This window comes from Engystomops pustulosus, chromosome 6 (assembly GCF_040894005.1).
Source record: "Engystomops pustulosus chromosome 6, aEngPut4.maternal, whole genome shotgun sequence".
Classification (NCBI taxonomy): domain Eukaryota; kingdom Metazoa; phylum Chordata; class Amphibia; order Anura; family Leptodactylidae; genus Engystomops; species Engystomops pustulosus.
Window position 1 is genome coordinate 137,834,568 of NC_092416.1, and position 20,700 is coordinate 137,855,267.

The window sequence follows — 20,700 nt, forward strand, 5'->3', positions numbered from 1 at the left end:
TTCAGCTTGTTTGTGCCTGTACTGTGTGAAGTCTGGGGCTGCTATTTGGCCGATGTTACTTTTCTAAGTTCAGTGTGAGAACTCCAGGCAGCTCCCCCTCCAGGCAGGTGCAAGGGGCGGCCCCTTTAAGGGACCTGTATGGGATCTGTACCGGGTGTAAGGGAGAAGTTCACCGGAAGAAAAGAGGGAGAAGAGGGAAGGGAAAGCCCAGGGAGAGACTAGGAAGGTGGAAATGAAGGAGAGAGGGAGCCAGTGCAATGGGAGGGCCTGGCACAGGGTGCAGGGGCTGGAGGAGGGTCTGCTAGAGGGAGGGAGCTCTGAGCTGCACTCAGGTCTCACTCTGCAGGAGGTGACACAGGATCTGCACTAGGAAGCGATCTCTACTCATGGGATCTTCAGGATTCCTTAGGGATCAAGTTTAATCTGCGGAGGATCCTAACGTCAGCCAGCACTGGGATCCGGGCATCAGCTGGGGGCACAGGCAGGACCCTGAGAGAGACCATCACCCTGCCCCACCGATCAGCACCAGGGACAGAACCAGCACCACCTGGGTCTGAGATTGGAGGAGATGGCTCCAGCCCGGCTCTGCCTGCTCCTAGCACTGTGCCTGCCATGCTCCGGCTTCAATGTGGACACCCAGTTCCCGGTGATAAAGCAGGCGGGGGTCCCGGGGGGATTGTTCGGCTACTCAGTGTCGTTTCACCAGCAGAGTGAGGGGCAGCAGCGCTACCTGTAAGTACAGGGGAAGGGGCACAGGGGGTACATGTGGCATATCTGCTGGGAGGATGGGGTATTCCTCTAACTACTCTGCTCAACAGGTGGGGGCAGGGGAAGGAGTGTATGTGGGCACCTATGGGGGAGAGGGAGTGCCAGGGTCTATGGGTATAGGGCAGGAGTAACTGTATCCATAATGAGATCTATCTATCTATCTCATGTCTATTTATTTATCTATCTACCTACTTTTCTGTTATTTATCTCATTTATGTATCCATCCATAATACTTATCAAGCCTACACTGTATCTATTTCATTATTATTTATTTATAGTGCACCATTGATTCCATAATTCTATACTATTACTATCTTAACATCATAAAAATTATTTTTCCTAAATGGTAAAGGAAGACCAGTTGCCAGGACTTTTGCTGGGTTGCTTGGACTATCTATCTATCTATCTATCTCATGTTTATTTATTTATCTATCTACCTACTTTTCTGTTATTTATCTCATTTATGTATATCTATCTATCTATCTATCTATCTATCTATCTATCTATCTATCTATCTATCTATCTATCTATCTATCTATCTATCCATTTCATATCTATATATTTAGCTAGCTGGCATATCTCTCTATCCAATTCTCTATCTACCTGTTCATTTGTTGACACACAAATATATACATAACAATATGAAATGATAGATAAACATTTATAGATGACAGCAAGTATTTCCCAGGCAGGAGCAGTGTCTGTATCTATCTGTATATCTATCTTACCTATCCATAGACATCTCTATATAGTACTAGATGGAGACACAGAACTCATCTTTTGTACAATGTAACTATTATTGAGGTGTATACAGGAAGATGTCACATCTATGATAGGAGATTGGTAAATGTATTGATGGCTTTGGAGCAATGGCGAGGTATTGTACTAAAGAATGTGATTATCCAAGTGTAAGACTATCATACTTGGATGCTTATGCTAAATTGATTCCTTTATGGGACGCCATGCTGGAACATTCCTTCACACCAATATCTGATATAGAATATTGTATTATGACCACTGGTGAGGCAGGAACAAGATCCATGGATAAAGATAATGTATAAGGCGAGTGAGGGCTCCCATCACCTATACATGAAGATGTATGGGATCTATTATATGTGTTACTATGAGCAGATGCGGAGTGAGTCAGTATGGCCTATGGCTCTCCAGCTATTCTCATCATGTCTGGGCAGCCGAATGGAAGTTGTGGTTTTGTAACAGCTGGATGGCAAGTTACAGGTTACAGGAGTAAGATACTACAATTAGAGGGGATATGCTCTGTACATACCAAAAACATGTTACCACCCAGTGTACACATGGAGGCCATGCTGCTCTGTGTTAAAAAAAAGTTTGCCTTTTTACATGGCAAGGACTTTAACGATCTATTATTTTTACTAACCAACCCATTAACTTCTACCCCTCATGAGGCTCTGGAGGTGTTTTACCTGCAAAAAAGAGGTCAGCGTGCAATAAACCGGAGTCTAGCATGATAGGGGTTAATGTGCGAGTCCTTGGAGAGGGAGGGGTTCTATGAGATGTTCTGCTGAATCTGAAAGACTTTACTTTCTTCCTTCTTTGTTCATCTCACCTGCAGATAAGAAAGTTTTATAGTGCCTGCAGGGCGGGGTGTGCAAATAGTTCTGTACAGACCAATGGTACACACTGACACAGCCGTGCACACACAAGGCATTTCCCGGGTAAAATCAGTACAAAACAATAAGACAATATATACTCCCATGGTTCTACCAAACTAAACTTACATAACCAAGGTATCCTATGTATCACAATGGCTGTGATCCATCCACGAGTGGCTGCGCCAGTTTTCTGTATGACTTTGCACTTGGATGAACGTTTTTGAAGCTTGCACGTGTATGAAGTATCTGTGCGCCATTGTTGTGTGGCGGTTGCACAGTGCTGACAAGACAGAAAAAATGTGCAATAAAAGGGGCTTGTTAGTGCTTAGTCGGAGTTTGCGACACATTTAATACAGCGACTCGCCAGAATTTTATTGAATGCTGTATGTTAAAGGTGCACCTAGGAAGTATGCAAATATGTTTTCCAAGGGGTTTAATGGAAAACAATGCCTCCTTTTGCTACTTTGGAAGGCAGCCCCCTTAACACCAAGAATGACCTACAAGAAGTCTAATAACATGATGTGAGATTAAGCCAAAACAGTATATCTATCCCAGATAGAGAACACTTCCCGAGCAGAGCAGGGTGCGCAAGGTAATTGAAGACTGTGCCCCAGTATTCAGTAATATGGCCCACCCTGCACATTTGTGGGGAAAAGTGCACCTAGTGCCTTACTACTGATAAATCTGGCCGTATGTGATCCACGTTCTTCAGTTCATCCTTTGGTGGGGGCCCACAGAATCTATATGCATCTATCTATAGGTGTATGTGCCACTTAAAGTTAATTTGCCATCAAATTCAAGAATATGGCTGCCACTTTTTCAAGTTTCCTGAAGTTGGCCTTCTTAATCATTGCAATGTATGTTAAGTTTTTTTTCCCTTTGTGATACATGTGATGTTTTGCTTGTTCAGTTTCACGATTGCGACTTTTTGTTTCAGTTTACGGCATTTTTTGCAAATAGTAGCTGCGATCATTCCATTTTACAACATGACCTGCCATCAATAATAATAATAATAATCTTTATTTATATAGCGCCATCAAATTCTGTAGCGCTTTACAAATCATAGGGGACATATACCAATATAATATTACATTACACAGAACAGTCATATGCAACAATTGGAGTGAGGGCCCTGCTCACAAGAGCTTACAGACTATGAGGATGAAGGGGTGACACAAGAGCTTACAGACTATGACGGTGAGGGGGTGTCACAAGAGCTTACATTCTATGATAAGACTCCAAACAGCATTTAAAGACAGGCACTAATGCATGGTGAAGTTTAAACATGGATCCCCCACAGAGTTTGCTGAACACAGGGTTGGTCAGACAGCTAAGAGCGCCTACTCCTGATTCTTATGGCCGGACATCATATTTGGTTTCAGAAAGTCTTCCTACTGCACTGCCCCCTGTTGAAGGATTTGAGGAATTTTGCGTGAGGATTTGCACAGTGTAGCAGCCTGTGAATCAACGCATTACTAAATATGACATTTGTCACACATGGTGGAAAGTTGATGTGTCCCCCGGTGTCACCTTTAGTTCAAACTCCACTACCTATATAAAATTGTTAGCCTGAAATTTTGATGGTGTAAACAGTACATTGTTTTACTAAAATAGGATTGCCCACTGCTGACAACCACTGTCCTGCTAAGCGGTTACCTCAGGCCAGGTTATGGGTCTATGGTAGTCTTAGTTCTCCTTCAGTAGAATTATAGGAACCATCTATATACTGCAAAGCTGTATTTAAACCTTTTTTGGCATGTTCCCATATTAAAGGGCTTGTCTGAGATCTATGATATTCTTATGTGCCCTGCAGTCTCTTCACTTCCCATATATATATAATATGGTGGTTGTGCTTAGTATAGCACCTCAGCCCTATTCACTTTAATTAACCGGAGCTTGGAACATGCCGTGTGGATAGGTGATCAATGTTTTATAATCAGAAAACCTATTAAAGTCATAACTTTGTCATTTGCATCAGCATACGCTTGACATCTTTGCCAGTCATGATTTCGTTTTTGGAAGCTAACCTTTCATTTATTTGCCTGCTTTTGATGGTAAAAAAAGGAATTGAACCATTTTTATTTACACCATTTACTATATTACTATGCATATTATTTTATTTTATATGGTATGGGTTGTCCTAGTTATGGCAATTTATAATTTATTTGTGTCAAAAATGTTGTTAAAAACTATTTTAATTTGTATTATAAATTATATGATTAATGGAAATCTACAGTCATATTTTCTTTTCACTTCTGAGTGGATCCAAGCAACATACAAATGGTGGAAACTGCTAATGTAGGATATAAATTCACATATCCAAAGCCAACACAACCCAAGACAACCCAAACCCATGATAAAAACATTTAAAAATACCAAAATTGTACACAAAATTGTTGATAGGGGTAAGGTGGCCCCACCAACTAGCTCCCACAACACCTAAGTGCTAGGTAATAATTTACATCACATGGTAACAAATATTACAGGGGGTATAAGAATGATAAAGCAGTAACAAAAAATAAAGAAAATTCACCCCAGTAACCCAGTACAGTCTTGTGATCTACTATGTCGTTATTGAAACAGATCATCTGGTTTAATTTTACATCAGGTGATCCATCTATTATCACTTGGCTCTTTTACTTCCTGCCATCTGTAATCACATGACCCTTTCATTTCCTGCCATTTGTTATCATATGACTCTTCTACTTCCTACTTATTATGATCACATGACTTCTTTATTTCCTATCTACAGCCAGTCACATGGATAACCACTTGTGTTATCTCAGAGCATTAATGCAGACCACCCACGGCCAATTAGGCATGTAGGGTATATTATACCCAGCACAGTCTTTGGAGCATTCTACCCCTGAGGAAGTTGTTCCCTGCATCACAACACCGACTGTACTGGGTTCCTGGGGTGACTTTTCTTTATTTTTTGTTACTGCTTTATCATTCTTATTACCCCTGTAGTATTTGTTACCATGTTTGTGATGTAAATTGTTACCTACGGCAGTCTTACACTTAGGTGCTGTGGGAACTAGTTGGTGGGGCCACCTTACCCCAACCAACAACTGTTTGCGTACAATTTATTGTACCTTAAAGTGTTTTTATCAAAGGGTTGGATTGTTTGTGATTTATATATTTTCGCTAATTAAGATGGTTGTTCACATGTCTTTCTTCTCCCTTTGTATGGGGTTATTCTCCTTCACACAAGATGAAGATTTCTCCTGTATAGCCAGGTGATAGCCAGGGTTTTAGCTTGTTTGAATGCTTGCAGAGGGTTCCTTGGAGGGCAGAGGGTAGAATAGAGGAGGGAGAAGCAGTACCCCCACCTACACCAGTGACCCCAACCATGAGGGAAGCTGACAGCAGTCTCTCTGAAACTCACCTATAGGTGTCAAAGGGAATTCTCATGTATAGTATGCATGACATCCATATATATATATATCTCAAAAAAGTGGGAGCACTGACCCCTTTCCCGCCGCCAGGCTGAATGGAGAGTGGACCTCACATGTGGATATGTCAGAAATAAACACACTTTCTAGCCAAAAGAGATAAAAGAACAATACAAACTTCCAATGTATGGCTGTGTTAATGTAATTTAAATGGAAAAATAATTATAAAATGATGAATGTTGATAAAAGCTTTGCCAGTACATGAAACTATTGTTTTTATGGCCCAATGTGGTGGTATATTTATTAAAAAATTCGCTTTGAATACACATATTAGCTGTGTAAAGTCATTGAGCGTTCCACGCTGAAGTCAAGCTCTACGTATTTCTTCTGTGGTTGAATTCTTGCTATGTTGAAAACCACTTCAAAGTTGATTTTCTGAATCGTGCCGCCACTCTGAGCCATCAAAAGAACATGACCTAGAAGGGTTTCACTTGCTTGAAAAGGTACTAATAGTGGTTTATTTGGTTCATTTCGGCTGACAGGTTCTTTTTAAATAAAATTTACCATGAGTATAAACACTTTTTAACACTTACATGTAGCCATGTACCTGCTGATCCTGGAGCTCATCTTCGTTAGCCCTGAAATTGGTGATATTTTGTGTGGTTTGAATCTTAAAAATATGCTAATTAGGCTCATATGCTACTGTGCATGGTACAGTAGCCCCTTCTTACTCTGTGTTTTGCTAATTATTCATGTTTCTTGCAGGAGTTTAACCCCTGCTCCTTACGTCATGGGAATTACCGAGAGTTGTATCACATCACTGGCTGACAGGGGATGGTACAATGATGTAGCAAGCAGAGGCTGTTGTGATGTACACCATAGCCGCTGAGCCTTATTAGCATATTTTCAAAACTGAAATTATACAAAATACCAGCAATTTCAGGGCTAATGAAGATCAGGGGGTATTTATGGTTTACACTGGCGCAAAGATGTGGATGGGTTAGACAAAAATGCTTAAATGAAGATCAGCTCCAGGATCAGCAGGTACACGGCTACATGTAAGTGTGCGAAGGTTGAAAATTGTTTCTTATTGGTGACAGATTTCCTTTTTGGTTGTAGATTACCTCTAAGGCATCCCCTTTCCATTCACCATATTAGGACGTATAGCAGGGCTCGTTTCAATATGGAATCCTAGCTAAATCTTATTGCTTCTAACAAATAAATTAGCTCCCACTTGTGAACCAACACAATCTATGGGCGTCATTTAGGCTGCATTCACACACATGTATGGGGGACGTATATACGGCCGACGTATATGCGGCCGATATACGTCCCCCATACACTTATATGGGCTCACGGTGCCCTACGGGAGCGGTACGGTTCAGCACACGTGCGGCACCATACAGCTCCGTAGCCCGGGAAAAGATAGGACATGTCCTATCTTTTTCTGTATTACGGCGCCACAGCCATATATCGCTATAGAGAGGAGCGCGGGTGAGCCTGCCGTGCCGTGTGCCTGCCGTGCTACGGTGCGGCGGGCACACGGCAGTGTGCATGTAGCTTTATCTTTAGATTTTTGCATGTCTTTTTGTTGTTTTTTTCTCCAGGTTATGGATTTGTTTGTTTTTTTTATATATCAGGCAGCTGAGTCTAAAAGTCTTAAACTCTTCTGCAACTTCTCCTAAAGTTTTTCCTACGCCTGGTCAGGACTTGAGTTTATTCACAACTTTTTAACCGACATTTGTACCAAAATTGGGACTTTTTTATACATCCACATCAGGATTTTAAAGATATATAAAACAGAAATTTTTTTGTGCACTTACTTTGCTAGTTGAGTGGAAAAGTTGCAAATTTACAAATGTGCCACAAAAAAGGTTGCAGAAAAAAGAGAATCGTAAGATAAATGGCCTCCTATGTATTTTATGCTTGTCCAACCATATGAAGCCCTTTATCAACCCTTTGCTGACACAACAATTTTCGTTTTTCCGTATTCCAAGAGACACCTCTTTCTTTCTTTAGGTAGAGTATTTCTTTAGTGGCACTAAGACTGGGTCACATCACGTGTATACAGTGACATATAGTGAAAGACGGAGGCAAAGTTGTTGCATCCCTCCTCCAGCCTCGTTTCCATATAAGGACAGTGACATCACTCGGAAAACATCCCGTACATCGGCAGTAGCCAATCACTGACTGCTGCAAATGTGCACTCCTACCCCCTCATTCAGAGGGAGGGGGGCATCTAAAGAGTTATACGTTTATGTTTATTACTATCACCAGTCTGGGCAGTTTGTGGTGCGCAACTGGCACCAACTGCAAATGGAGCTAAACCCATGCCACATTTCCCCAGCATGTATGCGTGTCGCCAATAAGTTAATTAAAGGAAATCTACCACCAGGATAAAGGACTGTAAACCAGGCACACTGACATACTGGAGTGAGCCCCCTCTGGCAGGATCTGCTTTTATTTTAGCTCCTTATGCCCTTGTTTTTAGAATTAAGATTTAAAAAGTTATGCAAATGAGCCCAAGGGGCTCAAGCTGTTAATTGAGCCTGGAGACCCTCAAAACTAGGACATAAGCTAAAATAGCTACCGTAATCCTGCCAGAGGGGGCACACGCCAGCATGTAAGTGTGCTTGGTTTACAGTCCTTGATCCTGGTGGCAGATTTTTTTTAAAGGAAGACTCCAGGTCAACACATATATATATAGTTTTTTTATACCATGTGCAGGGCCTGAGGGGAAGGCACATGACACAAGGATTTAAAGAAACATTAAGAGAAATGACCTGTCATGCACCTTCCCCTTTAGGCCCTGTGCTAGACATAACACAGAGTATCAGCTGTTTCTGAAATGTTCCTTTAAATTCGTCACGACTGTGCACAATTAACGTGCCGGACAGATTTCATTATAGAGGATGCGCCGTTTTGTCTTTCGTGACCCTAGCGAGACGGATTTTGTAATTATTGTGTTAAGTTATTAGATTTTCTGTGTATGTTGTTTTGACTGCTGCGTCTTATTAGCAAATTCCTGGTCTCTGACCACAGTCCTTCTGTCTTACACATGATAATGGGTGATGCCCTCCCCTGCTTCCTGCATGAGTGTTTGTCTTCCAGTGTTTCCACTTTGCCAGGATGCCACCGGAAGAGTAGATAAACTGAATATTTGGGTATGAGCAAAACACTTTGTCAATGATAGGGCATGGCATGGGATACAAAGATCAATAGTCTATATACCATTAGTCAAACTCCAACCAGTGGCTCTAAGACTATAGCAAAACCACAACTCACAGCATACACTGATTGGATATTTTTAGGGATTTTAAGTAATATATATAAATGGTATCCAGTTATAGCCATTGAAACTAGAAATTATTCGGTAAGTATGCAAATTTGTAGGACAATTTTACTCTAGCCGCAGGTGTCCTTTGCTTCCTTTTTGTTGCTTTGACCATTAGCTTCTATGACATCACCAGGAGGCATATCCTTGAAAGGGAGCCTATTGGCAGTTTTGACCATACAAAGCTGCAGACAGTGTTAGGTATTGGCCCTGATGAGCAGTGTAACCTTATCATTGTCTATGTTGTTAATAGTAGTAGGACTGTGAAAATTGGCTTATATTTCAGGATTGTAGCAGGACTTGGGGAAAGCACTAGGGTCGTCCCCTCACACTGCTGTGTTCTTTTATCTCTGCATCAAACAGCCCCTCTGATCGTCATCTCGTTAGATCTCAGGATTGCACCACAGTGTTCCAGGTCCAGCTACAATCCTAGAATATAAATCAATTTACACAGTCCTGCTGCTACTAAGGAACACATAAAGGTATGATCACACAGTTCTCAAAACTACTGGGAGACTTCCTTTATACAATGGAGGAATAAGTGACCCCATGATTATGACCAAAATGAGAATTCTTGTACTATACCCAGCCCTATAAGTTCTCCGAAGCCCAACTGAATTTACTTACATCGGACATCCCATTGTTCCTTTAATTTCTCTTGGCAGAGTCTTTAAACTGGACAAATGCTAGATATAGTGGTACGTCACTCTTGTTCAGGTGAATGGACGTGGTGATGGTGGTTCTCAGGTACAGTTCTCAGAAACAGAGGACCCCACGCCATCATTTTTCTATTCCCTAATAAGACAAAAAGGGTTTGCTCTGATGTTATGAAAAAGGCTGGATAATATTGTGTTTCCTTTTGTACGTTGCTTTTCAAACAATATAATTCTAGATAAGGATGTGCATATAGTTACATATCTATCTACCTGTGTGAGTAGGAGTGTGCAGTATATAGTAGGAGTGAGTGTATAGGTGTGTGTGTTTAGTCCTCATTTCCTGCCACGCATTCCATAGATTCTTGAAGTCTTCTCTCAGCACCTCCCTTCTGTACATACCTCGCCTCTTAGAAAATCTGTGCCCTGTGGGGCAGAATTTGATCATTCATTCACCCTTTATCAATAGCAAGTAATGCAGCCGAGGCTATACTACGGTGCGGATCACATTGCTGGCAGCCTTTTCTATACTGGTGAACAATAGAACTGAAATCCCATAAACCTCTAGAAAAAAAGACAATAACCACGTGTCTAAAAATTGTTTACCAAGTCCAATGGAATCCGTCGGCTTAAAGGGAACCTATGTGGTTTATTAAATGCTGCTAAAATAAAAATTCACCTGCCGCTGTGGACTACAGGGAACCATCATTGTGAATTGTATCCAACAGAAATATAATCAATGCATTTACTAGGTCAAACTATTAGCTTATCTCCTGAAGAAACAGTAATCTGCTGTAATTCTTACAATAAGGTCCGGTTGACTTAAGAATTCCAGTAGACGAGTAAAGACCTGTGTACACTGAAAGCAAATCAGAACGTCAAGTGAATTCCAACTTGTGAATCTCATTCACCCACTGTTTGTAGACAACCCGCAATCTCTGTAGGGTCAAAGTGTTAAATTACACATAATGTATTACAAAGACACCACCATCCGCCCCTTTCAAAGAAATGTTCCTAGCCGGCTGCAACAAAAAATGGGTCTTCAAATAGATGTAATAGACATAATAAGGCAGTGAATAAAGGTCGGTGCACAACTGCTTTTGATCAGTACAGGTTCTAGAGTTTAAAGCCATATAGAATGAAGCCAATAGAGTCCTCTTCATTCTCTGGGCTAGCTACGTCTGTGCTTCATATTTACCATGCTTATGATATTGTAGGGCTATCATAGGGCTCATTCACACAGGCGTGTCCATTGTGATTCCACAAAAAAATGCATCCATTGTGTCAGTACTGTATCCACATCCATTTTATGCCATGTATACATGACGTCCGTTGATCAGTTTTGTTCACGTCTGCAATAAAAAATGATGGTTTACTATTATATAGCTGGAAAACCGTCGGAAACTTCAGTTGAAAATCTTGGTTGAGCAACAAGGACATCATAGTATTTACTAAGGGGCAGAAGCTTCCTGGTATATCTGATGTGCAGCACACCGGAGGGGTAGACGGCTCAGTATACTGTGAATACATGAAATCATGGATAGTATATGGGAACTAAAAAGTCTGAATAAGCATTTAGTATGTAAGTTGTATACAGAGATCCTGTGGTTGTGCAGTGTATGCCCTAGGGCATAGGTACTACAGGTTGAGGCGCCTTTCACACTTAACATATGCTCACCCAGCCGTAGCCAGGCTAACATACGGTGGTGCTACTCACCCTTAACCTCTCCATAGAGAAGCCCGCCATCGAGCCATAAACAACGGGCATGCTCTGTCTTTTCCCTGTGCACGGTACGGTGCCGCACGTCTATAGACACACGGCAAGTGTGAAAGGGGCTTGAGAACCAATCTGGTAGTGTCGTCCTCTCCTTGTGTACCCAGTCATGTAGTTACCAGTACACTTACACACTGGTGTTTATCTCATGAAACAGGATCCCTACTTCATTTATCATCTAATAACTTTGTTTTAGAGAAAATAATCTTTAAAATATATGCAAATGAACCTCAGGGGCTCATATCTACATCACAGAAGCCCCCTTTTGGCTCTGTTGTCTGCTAACTATGACGTCACCAGATCCCTGGTTACAGTAACGCAGAACAGAGGCGTTCATAATTAGCCAGAAGAAGCTTCTCTGATGTAGACGGGAGCCCCTCAGGTTCATTTGCATAATTTTCTCCAAAAACTAGGCCATTCGAAGATAAAGGAAGAACAAATCATGTTTCAGGGGACACACTGCAGCATGTAAGTGTGCTTAGTGTACAATCTTGCACCCCTGTGCTAGATTTCCTTTAAATACTGTTATATGCCACAGCTTAAGATATTCTAGTCTAACTTTGCACCTTCTAACTTTTAGACAGTTTTGTATCTACAGTGAAGATGCTAGAACCAAGAAAAGATTCCTTAGCTGTTGGTTAGGGACATTTGAGAATTTTTTAGGGCCCCTTTAATAGTCTGTTTTTGGATTTTCCATCAGTCTGGTGAAAGTAGACCTATTCTTTCTGTCATCTCCTGCTGTGTTCCTGTTGACTATGGGGGTCATTTATCATCACCTTTTGAACGGAAAACTGGCGGAATATTTTTTTTCACTTTCTGCGTTTCGTGCTTCATATTTATGAAGTGGTTTTGGGTGCAAAATTTTGTCATCCGACACTATTCCGGTGCGTCTATTTTTCTGACTTGTTTTGTGGCACAATTTTTGGCGCACAATTATAGCAGCTAAATGCTGCTTTAGGGAATTCGATTTCACTTTCATGAATGGGGAGACAGTTCTAAACTTATTTTTCTAGCGCAAAATCATGATTCCCTTGCACCACAAACTTACATCGCACTGAAAAATATAGCACACTTTAGTACCACCCTGCACCCAAATGAATAAATGCTGCCGTATGTCTCTTGGTAAGCGCAGATAAAACAAAAACGAAGATTAACCGTCATTCTACATGATTTCCTTCTTCAACATCCTCTTATTATCGATATTGTTGTGACCTTTGGCCGCTATCTACAGTTTTGAAAGACTGCTTTATAAGAGCCGCCATCCTGCAGTTGAGATTGTAAGGCTGTAAAACATCATATATATTGTACGCAACGTGCGGTGCGGCGAGTATAAAGCTGCATTCTTAACTTGGCTATAGACACAGATTTTGTATAATGCAAAAGTGAAATAAGTGTATGTATATTTTTTTTAAATGAATTGCTAAATGCAACTTTTTTCAGAAAAGACTAAGGGTGCCCATGACTACAAACTAAATAAATTAACTCTCTTCTTTATGTAGATTAGCAAGATCCCCACTGCTTATGCCAGTAAAATTATAAAAATTAATATTCCTCCCACAGCAAGTCTCCTCCTTTCTCTCTACTGGAATTGACAAGGAATAGCAGATGCAAAAATGACGCTGACATCAAAGACGTAGGATGAAACGTGGAGCAGGAAGCTGAAGGCTCCTTGCTTCACCATTGTGTTGACCTGTGGTTGCATTTAGATTTGAAGACTTGGACAGCAAGACAGAACCCAAAATCTGAGACCACCCCAACGTATTCAGGAGTGATAGACATGAATGCAGCTCTCTGTGCCTATGTGACGATGCAGTGAAGCTGGTACACCTTGGCTTAGCTGTGCATGTGTTTGGTGGTCTGGTGTACTAAATTGGATTCATAGAGGGGCATTTATTAATTTGGGCACAGGATGGAGCTGGAGCCGTACTATATTTTTCAGTGGGATGTAAGTTGGTGCTGCAAGGGACTAATGAATTGGGAAACGGACTAAAAGGTTTAGAACTCCCTAGACCAGCTTTTAGCTGCCCGAATTGTGCGCCTCAAGTTGCACCACAAAACGAATAAAAAAATATAAACACCAGAAAACTTTTGGATTCACAAGCAGCACCACAATTTTTCTCCAAAAAAAGAAAAAATTACGAGAGTGTCTGAAAACACCAATAGTGTGGCACTTCATAAATTAAGAAGCGAGAGGTGCAGAAAGGAAAAACAAACACCGCCAATTTTCTGTTTGAAAGGCAATAATAAATGACCCCCATTGAAGCACCACACAACCTCATCTCTAGGAAAGTATAAAGGTTTTTTATTTTTATAGCAGCCACAGCATATTTATTGTAGGGTAGTTTTGGACCCAAACCACAGCTACAAATGGATTTGTAGTTGTTTCAATGTCCCAAATTTCCCTGACAGTTCCTCTTTTAAATATATTGGAGTAATAAAAAATGATGTGCAAAAGAATACATACCCTTTCAGGGCAGATAAACTTCTTCTTCTACTGTGTAAATGTGTCACACCTACTTCATCAATGTCTATAGATAAACTGTATTGCAGCCATTCCTCCCTAGTCGAATGTCTGTCTCAGTAGCCCAAAGCTCAGGTCTCCTGTTCTCATGTTGGGACACGTAACAAGGGGGGATAATAGGAGCTGTAGCGACTTCACTCCTTGCCTTATCTCAAGTCAGGGGTCAATGTGAGTTCCTACTTACTGCTATAGACAGAGCTTTTGTGCATTGTAGGGCTTGTCAGACGTATCCTGTAGAAGCTTTTGCTCTGTAATATTATATGTTGTGTTCTATACTGTATAACACTTCCTACACCCAGGACCTGATCTTGCCTACAGACAGTTACTGCCATTATCAGGCTTCTCTGTGGCCAGACTCCCAGGAGTCCAGAGTGCAGAGATATGGAGTAAGTGTGCAGAGTGTTTGCCTAGGAAACCTGAATTATCTGTCCCTGTGATTTGGAGCCTACACAGTGAACAAGGTGGGGTTTCTGTCTCCTACTAAGGTTATTCACATATTGAATTTTGTTAGGTGATCATTTGCACCATTTACAGGGGCCAGTTTAGCAGTATTGCACCATTCAAAAGAAGATTTGTATGTTACCTTGAGTACAAAGATTTGTTCAGAATCCTCCAGAGACAGGCACCACAGTTTGACAAACATGTTTTCAATGGAAAAAAGGGCATGGGCTGCTGCCAGACTGTAGTAGGACATTATCTTCTATGGGCATAAAGGATTAGACTTGTTGAAAACCAACATGCCTTGCCCTTCCCCTCCAACATTTGCCATTAAGGTGGATTTAGGTTACCTCTATCCAATTTAGTTATTCTAAATTCACATCACGTCGTTTGTATTAGCGTATATTGCAGGAAAACTCCCAGGGTCTATAAGCTGAGCCAGTGGCGTAAATACAGTGGTAGCAGCCATAGCTGCTGTTATGGGGCCTGCAGTGTTACGGGGCCCCATCATCTGACCTGACATTAAATAATGGAGGATGTGCACCATTATATAGATATTGGGGCACATTTACTTACCCGTCCGACAATAATGCACTGTGCCGCGATTTACTAAGATTGTGAGCCTGATATCCTGCATGTGTCGCTTTCCCGCTCAGGTCAGACAGAGTTCACCTTCTTCTTCGTGATACATGTAAGTGCATTGCCTTGCGACACAATTTGAAAGTGCAGCTGCGACAAAAAACTATCGCGTGCGATACAATCCCAGCGCAAACACCTGTTAGATACATGTCCAAGCCATGCAATTCCCGAAAACAGCGAACAGTCTGACCCTTAGTAAATAATGTGATGTACATATGCTGTATATGTGGGTGTATCTGTGATGTGTATATGCTGTACATATGTGTATATGGTGTATAATGTGTATATACTTTATGTGTGTGTATATTTGTCTGTATATGGGACTGTATGTGCGTGTAAATGTGATGATCATTATGTATATTTTAAGGCAGGAACGGGGTCCCATTCAGAAGTTGGCTATGGGGCCCTGACTGAGCTGAGCTGCGCTGAGCATATACACAGATGTATACTAGCGGACGTCTTTCCATCCTCATACCTCCTTCTGAGTGAAATATATACTCTACGACAGCCATTGGAGCCTATGGGGGAAAGATGCATTGGGAGGTATGTAACGGGATTTATCCTAGCCCTCCTTTGTAGGGACACTTTGGGAATTTAACTTTTCATGACTTGCATTGTTTGTCTGTCTAATGTATCTTTATATACAAGAATAAAGATAAGGGTTGAAGCTTTCTTACATGAGTGCTGGACTTCTGAATGTTTTAAGTACTCACCTCTGTCCTTAGGACCACCCGTGCATCAGCGGATTTGAAGAGCTAGTTGCCACAAATTTTAACTCTTTTTCTGCAGCTTCGCACTCGCTATAGCCTTTCACGCTGAACAGTTGATGGCTAATAACGCAAATCTATACCAGGAAGGGCAAAGCGCCAACGTGTGATAAATCTCCCGCACTGTGGGTGGGGTGAGCAGGACTCCCTGCTAGGAGTCCTGCCAGCAGTGGCGTAACTAGAAGCTGATGGGCCCCAGTGCAAAGTTTGTGCCAGGTCCCTGACTATAATGTATGGTTTATAGTAATAGTCTTTTCATATGGGAAAGTGACACCATAAGGGCCCCCTAAACCTCTTGGGCCCGGGTGCGACCGCAACCTCTGAACCCCCTCAAGTTACGCCCCTGCCTGCAAGGATTTTCAGCTTTTTACTTCTGCTTTAAATCATCTGAACTTGTAGCTTTTCTCTTTCTATCATACAGGCTCACATAGAGACGCACAAATCACCGGACAGGGTCGCTTTTAGTCTGTGACGGCTATGAAAAATAGCTCAGCATCCATTAGTTTATAGAATTGCTGTCGGGAACCCCATTCCCTACATAGCTGGATGTCTCCAAGGTGAGATATGCCATAAAATTGTATGTATAAATTAAGCTCTAGTATTCGGCGTACATACTGCATGTGTCATGTACATACAGTACAATTAGTGTTCTGTACCAGCATAAGGAACACAACGTTATCATTGATTTCAAGTGTCTCTTGGAAATTTCCAATATATTGTGGCCTTTTTTGTTTTGCAGAATAGATTTGCAGTTCAAGGTTAATGTCTCTGCCAGTCGATCATTGTAACCCCTAATGTTCCACCAAGGACATGTTGTAGCATATGTTACTTATAGCCCTTACGCATGGGCACTATAGTATATGCAGCTTTGATGTGGGCTATGCTTTCGCATTGCGGTATTGTTACATATGTGATTTGGCATCATTGGTCTGTAAACATTGCTACATTTTATGTGTAACTACCTGTCATTGAAGAGCAAGCAGTGAGAGTGTGCTGGCACAGCCCTGGCATGGTCTCTGTGTTCATTTCTCAGTGTTGTATTCTAAGTCATTGAAGCTTGGCACAGCACCCATGTGAACTGCCCATGCTCGTCATTATGCGGCAGTGTGTGCCTGAATGGGAAGCTGGTACTGCCCGCTCTGTGTCATTCTGGGTGTGGTAAAGATAAGTGCTGTCTCCGGCTTCCTATGACTCAGTCAAGGCATGCCAGAAATCCAGGTAGCCTCCGGTTAGTCACTAAAAAACCTATAACCGTTAGCTGCCAGAGGGATTGTTCACCTCATTAACCCTTTGTGGAGCAGGGATTCATATTGTGATTCCCGGCAGGGGTATCCATCATAACTCCCCCGCACCACAATGAATCAATTACACAACACTTACAGGTGGTTTAAGGCAAACATTGAATGAATTTGGCTATTAGACAAGATACAACAGTGCAGAATCTGTACAGCGCCCCAGACGTTAACCCCCTCAGGTCTGACAGCCAGAACTCCCATCATCTGACAGATCACAGAACGTGGGAGCAGTTGCGTGACACTACAACTCCTAGTATGCTTTGATGCTAGTTTTAATAGACCATTATATATTAACCCTTTTATCACTGCCTTGGCCATTTCTGAAATTGGGGGGGAGTTAATAAGGTTCTAGTATTAAGCTCTGTTACCCTGACACATTCCCGGTTGGATGATTTTAAGCAGTCATCCTTAGTCTAAACACAGTATCAGCATACCGACTGGCGATAACTGAGGATGGCGGGGGGGGGGGGGGGGGGTGTATGTATGGAGGGAGGGAGGGAATGAATTGTAGCTTGGAGTAGGATTATAGAAAAACCATTTATCACTGTTATTTGGATACTACTGCTTGTCTGGTTTTAGGAGGATTGATACATAACTAGAATATTTTGTTGTAAATAGGAACATAGACGTCCTCGGCTGCGGTGGGAGATTTCATGGAGCTCACATGAGGATTTGTAATCCATTGGGGCCTCTTACAAGTCAGATTTATTTTCTGTAATTAGGGAGTGTCAACATGACAAGTATTGGTGCTTTCCAATGCAAGTCATCTAGCAATGCTACATAGTCTGTAATAGAATCCTGTGTGATAATATACGTGTGCAATGTGCTTATCTACTAACCCCAACGTCTATTCCTACAGAATGTTGTCTGGAGCTCCTCAAGATGCAGCGCCCCCCAACGTGAATGTTAACAGAACAGGAGCCGTCTACGCCTGCCCCATCACGGCTAACAAATCTGACTGTTTCCGAGTCGCCATTGATCAGGAAAGTAAGTTTGGAAATACGTGTCTGCCATCTACTACCAGTCTACCATTACTGGAGTACCACTCGGCAACATTATAGCAATGTTCACATCACACACACTGATCCAGGTGGAAACTGTTTATGTAAAAGATTCTGAGGGTGGAAATGTATGGTCAGAACCAGTGGCGTAATTTGAAGCTCCCAGGACAAAGTCTGTGCCCAGCCCCGACTATAATGTATGGTTGGGACCTGTTGCGACTGTAGCCTCTGCACCCCCTCAAGTTACGCCCCTGGTCAGAAGCATCAACTTAAAGATTTCTGCCAGTAATACAAAATAATTACAGACAGTCCCCGGGTTCTGTACAAGATAGGTTCTATAGGTTAGTTCTTAAATTGAATTTGTATGTAAGTTAGAACTGTATATTTTATCATTGTAACCCGACTCAAATTTTTTTTATTGGATGTTAAAAATGTTGGATTGTCATTAGAACCAGGATTAACCATAAATCTTAATTGCAGACTTCTGTGATAACTGTTATATCTGTTTATTGTAGCCTAAGGCTAAAGTACATTAAATTACCAATAACCAGAGGTCCATTTGTAATTAGGGGTCGTCTGTAAGTCGGATATATTATACAGTCACAAAAATAAGAATTTTGTAATTATTTATTCAACAAAATATCCTAATTTGATGTGGCCCAATGCATCTCGGCTGCTTTGTGTACTGGCAACCTTATCGTTGGATATTAAAGAAAGACATAAAAGGCGTTAGCAAGACACACGTAGTGTTAATGCATCACAGCAACTACATTGCTGTCAACAATAATAAATGTACATGTCCTGATACATTGTAAGGATAAGGTAGTGATTACAACCCAGGTTATATTGACATGGTCAGTCTTTGAAGAACTGACTGTGTACTGGATAGATTTCACTGACTTACAACAGTGCAGAGGATAGCGGCTCCATACTCTTAATATGATTATAGTTTGCTGCTGTTTTGCAGGGAAGAAGGGATTCCTTGCATCATAAATCTCACAGTCTCATCCTCTGCACTGTGGTCGGTACATGAAGCACACATTGGGGCACATTTACTTACCCGTTCCTGCGAGAATGAACTCTGCCGCGATTCACAAAGATCATGCACCCGATGCATTCACCATCTTCCGATGCGTTCAGATGCGTTCACCATCTTCTTCCCGGTGTATGTGAGAGCATAGTCTTGCGACACAGTTTTACTGTTAAATCCCGCTTTCTGTCCGAATCAGTCGAATCACCCGATGGCACGCCTCCCTATTTCTGTTGCATGAAAGCCGGCGCTGATGCCTCAAAATCCGATCGCGTGTGACACAATCCCCTTCTAAATGCCTGGTTCAGCGACGGGATACCCTAAAACGTCGGAAAACCTGAAGGAAATGCGGCTGCGGGACCCTGAGTAAATAAGTCCAATTTTGTTTTTCACAGACCAACCTTGGTTGTGTGCAGCCGGTCTTAATAAGAAGTTTTATACCTGCTTATGAGGGTACCAATTTGCGCACCAAAGCCTGTGCGTTATCTGGTACTTATAAGCTGGTGCGATTTTCATGACATTAAGATTCTTCTCTATTTGAAGGGGCATAAATATGGAGAGTTCTAAAATGTTGATGCAAAAAATGGGTTTCATAAAAGATCTGAAAAAAAAAAAAAATTGCACTGTGCTTAAAGGAAAACTACCACTTAGTTGGTCATGATATAAACTATATATACTTACAGGTCGGGCTTTAGTACTATGTAAAGGAATATGTATTCATTGACACCCCCTTGAGGAAGCAACGGCGAAACGTACGTCGGGGTGCTGTGGTGGTCTGGTGACTTGAACCCTATTGGTAGGCACTTGTGGGCTATATTGTACCCTGTTTTGGGCATTGGTAATACTTTCACCATTTACTATTTGACTATCCCTCATGTGCCTGTTTTGTGATATCCCACTGTGGAATGCATTGTTTCTACTACTCTTTGACCACCACCCTTCTGTTTTGTTGTTTCTGTGGTTTTAATCATGTTTTTATCATACTTTTTTGGAGTGTCAATTTGTTGTATAATAAAGTTTGAATTGATTTCACAATAATATGGTATTTGTATATTGATAGCGATTAATTACTTAGACCCTATATACTGCCTTTTGGTATTTATGTATTCATTAAGCCTTAAAGGACACCTGTCATCAGGTCTGTGTCACTTGTCCTGTCACCACTACCTGTTGGAGCAGCTCACAAGGATCCATCCCAGCATTTATCTAGTCATTTTATGCATTTATCATTATAAAATCATATTTTCTTTATTATGTAAATGAGGCTGGTCACATGGTCAGAGGCAGTGACCCAGTTACCCCTCCCCTCTCCTCCCCCTGCTCATGTCTGTGTGTAATGTATAGTAAAGCATTGGTGGTGTCTGTGCTTTATCTGCTGACATGCTGCAACCTCCTAATACACATGTGTGACACAGACATCAGCTACACAAGTACCTGACATGTTCTGCTATAAC

General features: G+C 41.6%; 1 protein-coding gene across 3 annotated transcripts in view; it reads left to right on the top strand.

The window, feature by feature from the left end:
• The first annotated feature begins 202 nt into the window (after positions 1-202).
• Positions 203-20,700, top strand: part of ITGA3 (integrin subunit alpha 3) — a 51,057-nt gene continuing 30,559 nt past the window's right edge. Inside the window, exons 1-2 of one of the 3 annotated variants that reach the window (XM_072111277.1) lie at positions 203-732; positions 18,075-18,202. In XM_072111277.1, the coding sequence (XP_071967378.1) occupies positions 569-732; positions 18,075-18,202 (292 nt within the window). In that variant the 5' untranslated portion in view covers positions 203-568. Of the gene's footprint in view, positions 733-16,451; positions 16,478-18,074; positions 18,203-20,700 lie in introns of those variants that run through there. The other 2 variants (XM_072111278.1, XM_072111279.1) reach the window with 2 other exon arrangements.